General features: G+C 18.1%; 1 protein-coding gene across 1 annotated transcript; it reads right to left on the bottom strand.

The window, feature by feature from the left end:
- Window positions 1–430: 430 nt before the first annotated feature.
- Window positions 431–7,967, bottom strand: PRSY57_1467200 (hypothetical protein; the record flags this gene model as incomplete). The annotated part of the gene is made up of 11 exons (XM_012910268.2): window positions 431–1,336; window positions 1,567–2,205; window positions 2,287–2,398; window positions 2,527–5,778; window positions 5,918–6,039; window positions 6,116–6,234; window positions 6,310–6,380; window positions 6,581–6,788; window positions 7,073–7,541; window positions 7,600–7,642; window positions 7,903–7,967. 11 exons carry the CDS (start codon window positions 7,965–7,967, stop codon window positions 431–433), a joined length of 6,006 nt encoding a protein of 2,001 aa, XP_012765722.2.
- Between the last annotated feature and the right edge of the window lie 1,163 nt (window positions 7,968–9,130).

Below are 9,130 nucleotides of genomic sequence, written 5' to 3'. Positions count from 1 at the left end.
CATTTTTAACATATAGAATTAAATAAATAATAAAAAAAAAATAATAATAAATAAATAAATATATTTAAAAAATCAAATATCTTTTGGAATATAAAAAATTTTGAATTTAATATTCAAAAAAAAAAAAAAAAAAAAAAAAAATGAGATAATATACTTATTGTTACATTAAATGAATTTATATAAATATTTATAATAAATTTTATTAGTACATAATAGATAATATATTTCATGTTTTATATATTATAGATTGTGTTGTTTTATTTATAGGAAAAATGGACAAAATATAATATTATACATATTTTACATTATTTTAATATATAGTTATAAATTTTTTATTTATTTAAAAAAAAAAAAAAAAAAAATATTATAAAATTTATCATATATATATATATATATTAATATATATATATTTATATTTATTTATTTATATTTAATTTTCTTCATTTTTTAGCTCTTTAAGTATTTGTATATATTCATTAATTTTTACCAATAAATCAGTATTTTCTTTTCTGGTTTGATTTAATATAGTCATTTTATGATCAAATTCTTTGTTGAGAATATTAATCTTTTTGTTATTTTCTATTTCTTTATTTTTGATTTCTTGTAAAATGCCTTTTTTTTTTTTTTCCTGATATTTTTTTTCCAAGTCATTAAAATCAAAATTTAAATCATGTTTTTTTAGTTTATTTTTCAATTGATTTTTTTTTTCATTAACAGTTTTTTGTAGTTTATTATTAATATTTTCTAATTCATTATTTTCTTTTTTTAAATATTTATATTTCATATATAATTTTTCTTTTTTTTTGGTAATCGTATCCATTTTTGTCATAATATCTTTATATTGTTCAATACTAAGTACTGTACATTGGCTTGCTAAATTGAGACGATATTTTTTTTTGTCATAAAGATAATCAATATTTCTTAATTTTGATATTTTTAAAGTAATATAGAATTTTACTTCTGATATATTTTTTTTCTTATCATCTTCTATAATATTTATTTCGTCATTTATTATTTCAATTTCTTTTTCAATATTTTTCTTCTTTATATTTAATTTTCGTTGTTCATTTTTTTTAAGTTCCATATTTTTTTTTATATTATTTATATTGCTTAAAATGGAAGCGTTTTCTTTTTTTATGCTTTCAATTTCTTCTTTATTATATATATCAACAATCGAATTTGTTGCTTCCAATTCGTTACACTTATCTTCACTCCCATCACTTTCTCCTGACAAATCATCTTGACTTTTTTTTAAGCATTTTATTAAATTGTCATAGCACAAGGTGTTATCTCCCATAAGTTCTTTTAGCTTTTCGAGAATCTTATCTCGGCTTTGCTGAAAAGGGAAGAACATGAAATGGAACATAGGAAAATAAAAAAATTAGAGGATAAAAAAAAAAAAAAAAAAAAAAAAAAAAAAAAAAAATGAGGTAACTACTGATGATACTACTGATTATATTAATTCAAGTGAAAAATAGATAAAATATATATTGTGTATACAATATTTTATATTAAGGTAAAATAAATACAAATATGTATAATATATATATATATATCATGCATTACATTTTGTATTTCCATTTCTTGTAATAAAGTGTCCATTTCATCAACATACACATTTATTTGATTTTCAATATTCTTCATTTCTTTGATATAGTCCCTTTTTTGTCTTCTTAATTTTAACTCTTTTTTCCTTAGCTCTATTAATATATTATTTTTTTCATCTATGGAAATAACTTTTAGTGATATATATTTGATAAGTCGTATAGCTTGTATTCTTTTAATGTGCAGATTATAAATCTCCTTATCACATTTTTTTATAAAATATTCTATTGTACGTTCTACATCTTCTTTTTTATAGTGTTGATATTTTTTCTCAAAAAATAAAGGATCCCAATTAATATTATATATTTTATCCTTTTTTTTATTTGCATATGAAAAAAAATTGTTAACATGTTCTAAAAATCTTTCATACTTTTTTATTTTATCATGTTCATAATTCATATTGTTTAATTCAGATTGTATCCTTTCGTTTTCATTACAATTATTTACATTTACTATATTTTTTATATGTACCTCACCAACCATCTTAATATCTGTATCAATTCCTTGGTCATTATTATCTTTATTTTCAATATGTTTTATCATTTCTGTTTTCAATGTGTCTTTTAGAAATGCTATTTCTTCTATAACATGGGTTAATTTCTATTATATAAAAAAAAAAACGATTGAATGAATATATATATATATATATACATATATTGGTGTATTATTTCTTCTTATTACTATTGATATTCGAGATTTTAATGCCATATAATACTGGTTAAATGTTTCCTTAATATAATTTATTTGAACTAATAATTTCTTCTTATTTTCTTCATAATGCCTAATAATTTTGCTATAATAGAAAACACGAAAATTAATATTGTTAAGTAAATAAACCACCAAACATAAAAGAAAAAAAAATAATATATAAATATATATGTATATATATATATATATATATATAATATTCTTCCTTATAACCTGATGTGCTTGATTTTCCTTGGCTCGTCCATCTCCTTTCGCTCTTCACTCATTTTGTCCAGTTTTAACAACATTTCTTCATACATTTTTATAATTTTTTTTTTTATGCAAATTTCTTCAATTTTTTCTTCATTATTTATAATTTTTACATTTTTATTTTTTTCTCTTAGTTCATTAAAATTTTGTAAACAGTCCTTAATTTCTGTTATTAATTCTAATGTTTGCTTTGGTTCTTTTATCTTTTTTTCCTTTGTCGTGATTTTTCTATTCTTCTTTTTAAATGTATAGTTTTTCAAATACATTTTTAAGGATTTAGCATAAAAATGACTTTTATCATTAAAAGCATATATAGGATTTTTAATATATCTTAATCTAATAAATTTATTGGATAAATATTTTATTCTACTATCATATTCTTTCTCATGATACATAAATACATTTTTAATTTCTTGTATATTTTGTTGTAACATTTCATATATATAATAAGAGTAATCCAAATCTATTAGAAACTTTTTTTTCTTATTTAATTTTATATATTTTTTTTTCAGTTTATTTATTTTCATATGTATATCTTGTTTATATAATAATGCTTTTCTAAATTTTTCTTCATTCCTTTGATATTCCTTTGTATCTCTTAAACTATATTGAATATCTACATCTTTCATATTATTACTATTTATATTAAAAAATGTGCTTATATTTTTTTGATCATAATTTAGGATTAAATCAATTTTTTTCTTTTGTTCTTCTATTTCTTCTTCTTGTTCTTTTTTATTTTGTTGTATAAAATCCCAAATATCTGTAATATCATTTTTGTTCTTTTCATTTTGCCGTTGTGCGTGTTTTTCATCTTTTTCTTGGTTGTTTTTTTTTTCTTCTTCATTATGCATTTCTAACAATTCTATTATGAAATTTAGGTCATCTGTGATATCTTCATATTTAAAGGGGATGAGATTAGTTTTCTTTTTTTTCTTCTTTATAAACTCTTCTACAATATAATCATGTATTTCTTCAATAAAATATTGGTGTATTGAATCGTACGACAAGAACATTTTATTAGGAATCATAAAAGAATGCATGAATTTTTTGATATTGATATGATATCTTTTGATAACATTCAATAGATAAAAGAAGGGATAATTAAAATTCAATTGTATGTATTTATTATTATTTAAACATATGAATATATATTGAAAATTATTATTCATATTAATATTATTATTATTATTATTTTTCATATTATTATTATTATTATTTTTCATATTATTATTATTATTATTATTGTTAGTAGTAGTAGTAGTAGTAGTAGTAGTAGTAGCATTTTTGTTATTTATAAATATATTCCTTACCTTTTCATGAACAGGTATTTTTATATAATAATACAAGAAAAAAAATTTAATTGAAAAAATATATATTTCATTATTATTAGTTAAACAAAATAATAAATCCTTTATTTCATTAATTATCATTTTATAGATATATGTCCTTTTAGGTAGAAAATTTTTATTATCAATTTTGTATATGATTCTGGGCATGATAATATCAATATGCGTATCCTCTTTAGAATCGGTATATTTATATTTTATTATGTCTTTTTTATCTAAATTTAAAAAAAAGAGATAATTATTTTTAACACCTTGTGTAGCAATGAAAAATCCGCGATACTTTTTTGATTTTGTTACACAACATATATTTATGGTATCATGTTTTAATATTGCATAATTCATATTATCTCCATTATTATTATTATTATTATTATTATTATGATCAATATTGATGTTGTTATTTTTTGTATTACGTTCTTCCTTATACATTATTTTCCTATTATCACGTTCTAAATATAAACTTAACATATTTTTTGGTAATTCATCATTATTTTCATATCTCTTATTTTTGATCCTTTTATTATGGAAAAGTATTTCAATGTATCTTTTCAAATTTTTTTTTTTATTTTTTAGTATAAAAATATCCTTATTATTATCAGAATGTAAATCTTGCATGTTTTGAGTTAAATTTATTTTTTCTCTATAAAAATTCATTTTATTATATGTATTATCTGATAAATTACTAGAAGAGTTACTTTCTTTGTATTCATTATCACTTTCATTTTCTAAACCTTCCATTTCTTCAAAAAATTCTTCCATGCCATCCTGTTCTACGTTTGTTGCTTCTTTATCTTTATCTCTATATTTATTACCATCGTCATTTTTATTATTAATTTTATTTGAATCTTTATTATACATGTTTAATTCATTATGTTCATTTTTGTACCTTTTTATTAACCTTTTATTTCTCTCATCTGCATTAAATGTAATTTTAATTATTTCATATTTTACGGATAAATCATAATCGCTATTATTTTGTTCCTCGTTATTATTAAGTGCATCCTTTTTTACATCACCATTTTCATCATTTATATAATCGTTTAAATAAATGTTTTTATTATTATCTTTTCTTTTTTCCATCATATTAATATTTTCATTATTTTTATCTCCTTCTGGATGTCCAACTTGTTTACTCATTTCTTCTTCTTTAATTTGCTCTTCTAATTTTTTGACATCAATTTTAAAAATATAGTTATTATCATCTAGTATATAAAAAGAATTAAAATAAGAGAAATAGAAACATTCTTTTAAATGAGCTTCATTGATTTTTAAATATCCTAATGGCATAAATATTTTAGATGATTTATATAGGAAAAAAACATATGGTTCTTCATCAGCTAATATACTTATAAATTGAGAATTTTGGCTCTTTTCTATTTTAAATATTTCATTATTACTTGTTTTTAAACAATATATAATATCTAAATATAAATGCTTCAACTTTATTATTTTTATGACTCCATTATTAAATCCAACACAAAAATAAAGAAAACTATCTTCACTGTATAAAAATTTTACACATGTTATAGAATACTTAAATTTATGTAAGCAAAAATTTCGTTCAATTTGTTTATCTTTCTTTATATAATCAAATAATTTCCCATTAGCACCGAAACTAAATATATTCTTATCCGAGCAAAATATATTTTTAATCTTACTGTTATGATCATTATAGAATATACCTATATCTTCATAATTATTTTTCTTGCATGTATAAATAGTACAATTCTTTTTATCTAAAATCAGGTAAAAATTATCATGAGCAATTATTCTATTAATATTTAAGCAAATTTTTGTTTCCTGTTCAAACTGAATGTATACGCAACTACATCCCGATATGTTATTCAGTGAAAATTTACACAACCACCTTTAAAAAAAAAAAAAAAAAAAAAAAAAAAATATATATATATATAAATAAATAAATAAATAAATAAAAATATATAAATATAAAATAAAATAAAGTTTAACATACAAATTGTTGCAAATTAATATATATTTATACACACAATTTTATTGATTCATTTCCCTTGGTAGTTATATAATTATCATAGTAGAGTATATAATGAATATTCTTATCAAAAGGCTCTTCCACATTGTATCTCTTTATTTCAATTTTCTCAACTAAATCCTATAAATAAAAAATGAAGAAATTAACACTTATGTATAAATATATATGTATATATATATGTATATTTTGTTATAACCTTCCATAGGTATAAATTCCCATTGGACGTTACAATGAATATATTTTTTCCATGTGTGCAAAAACAATTCACATGCATATTTTTATCAACCTCCAATATATTTTCCTTTAATTTTAATCCTACAATTAAAATAAATTTATATAAACATTTTAGTAATTATTTTATGATATATAATATGTAATTTATTGATTTACCTGTGTATGTTCTTTCCAAATTCCAGAGGTACAGTTTCTTTTGCCTTAGTATTAGAAAAAAATCATAATACCTAAATAGAAAATAATAGAACATATACATATATATATATATATATATATATATATATATATATATATATATATATATATTTAAATAAAGATGCATAAGGAATATATCTACGGAGATACAATTTTGATATTTTTCATATATTATGTATATATATATATATATATATATATATATATATACATATGTTTCTTCATTTATTACTGTACAATGTTGCTATATTCAAGATATAAGTATACATTAAAAATAAAAACCTTTTTCTCTGAATCAAGTACTTTTAATATATTCTTATTCGTTATTAAAAGGAAATAATTATTTTCCTTTTGAATATAAATCCTTTCATAGTAATCATAATCACTCAAAGATATCTCTTCTTTAAAAATTCCCTTCTCTAGATCATATATTTGTATGCCTTTATATATTTGAAAAGAACAAAAAATAACATAATTATATATCCAAAATATATAAACATATAAATTAATATATATATAAGGAATATGTTATATATAGGAGAATATAAAACTATTCAATATGTTTAGAAAAAAAAAAAAAAAAATTATATACATAATAAATAACCATCATTACAAAATATCATTCTACATATTAAAATTAAATTTTTTTTCATATATTTAATATGTATAAGAAATATAATTATATATATATATATATATATATATATATATATATATATATTACATGAATAATTTATTGAGCTATATAAAACTATTATCAATGTGTCCTTAAAAAGAGAAGAACATGTTATCATGTAGTCCCTCTTCGTATATATAACCCTTAAACTTTTAATTAATGGGTTATATATATTTATTACATTTTGAAGAAAAAATATAATATTTGAATTTTTTAATATAAAAATATCTACATTTAAATTAACACCATATAATAAAATGTCCTTAATTAAATTACAACATATATTATTATGTTCATCTACATATCGCAATTTATCATATTTATAAAAATTTTGTATTTCTTTTTCATAAACTTTCACTTTATCATTTGCTTCATGAGCTTTATTATAATATGTCTCATTATTGCATACATTTAAATAAACAATATTTTGATCAATTAAATCATTTCTATTAAAATTTGAAAACACATTCCTTCGAAGATTGCAAAATATAGAAATTTGGCTAGTACATAAACTCTCCTAAATTATTAAAAAAAAAATATATATATATATATATATATATTAACACATTATATACAAACCTACCTATTTCTTTTTTAATTTTATTACCATTTAATTTTCTAAGAAATTACATTACATATATATTATTTTTCATTAAAAGAAATATAAGGGGAAAATCTACACTTATAATTATTTTTTTAAGAAGATTCCATTATAATATATATATATATATATATATATATATATATTGCACCTATATGTATATATTTATAATATGTACATATTTTACACGCTAATAAATTATTTTACTCAGATTTTTTGCTTTTTAATTATTAAATTTTTGTAGGTTACATTTTAGTCTTTCATTTATATCATTAAACTATTTACATCTAAATGCTCATGTACGAGCCTAAAATGTAGAAAAACAAAGGCATTACAAAACATTATCTTAAAATGTATTTTGTTCCTTTTTTTTATTATTCTTCAAAATATGTTTACATACATAATTATCATAATAGACACAATGCATATATGTCTTAAATTTAAAAAAAAATAAAATAAATTAATAGCTTCGGTTTTTTCCTTTTTCAAAAAAATAAAAATAAAAAAAAGAGTTAACGAATAAAACAATTTTATTCTTAAAGCTAATTAAGTATTTTTAAATAGTTTTTATTTATGAAAAAAAAAAAAAAAAAAAAAAAAAAAATTAGTTAAATATATATATATATATATATAACATAAGAAAATAAAAAACTGGTAAAATGTATATATATATATTTAATAAAAATGATAAGATAAAGAAATGATAAAAATAATAATAAAATAAAAATAAAAAAACATATATGCTAAAATGATAAAATGATATAATAAAAATAATTAACATTAAACAAAAAAGGGGGGGGGGGGAAATAAATAAGGATATACCCGAGAATTAATAGATATATTTAGTGAAAAATATAAAAGAATAATTTAGAAGAAATTGATATAAATATAAAAATATATATAAAATTCTTATATATAAACTATTAATAATAAAATTTATAGATTAATTGATAGATAAATTACTACAAAAAATGAAAGACGAAAAATACGTATATTATTAGTGGTGGTAAAATGGAATAAAATTACATTATTAAATAAAATAATATGTCTATATATCATATATAAATATATATATATATATATATATATATATATATTAATATGGATGGAAAAAAATAAAAAAAAAATTACAACTACTTTTCTTGGTTATTACAAGTGCATCATGTTTTCCCCTCTTTTTTTTGGTCTTGTTCATTATTTGTTAATTCATCATTTTAAAACATTTTATCACATAAATATTCTAATTAATTTTACCATTTTTTTTTATTATATTCCCTCATTTAATTTTAATTGGCATGAGTTTTTTTTTTTTTATATATATATAAATAATACATATAATATTATATATATATATATATAATTTTAATTTTTTATTATTTTTTTTCTTTTTTAATTTTTCAATTTTTGAATATTTTAATTTTTTAATTTTTTAATTTTTTAATTTTTTAATTTTTCACTTTTAATTATAATTTTTTTTTTTTTTTTTTTTTTTTTTTTTTTTTTTT

This window comes from Plasmodium reichenowi, chromosome 14 (assembly GCF_001601855.1).
Source record: "Plasmodium reichenowi strain SY57 chromosome 14, whole genome shotgun sequence".
Taxonomy (NCBI): Eukaryota; Apicomplexa; class Aconoidasida; order Haemosporida; family Plasmodiidae; genus Plasmodium; species Plasmodium reichenowi.
This window is presented reverse-complemented; position numbering and strand designations above follow the sequence as displayed.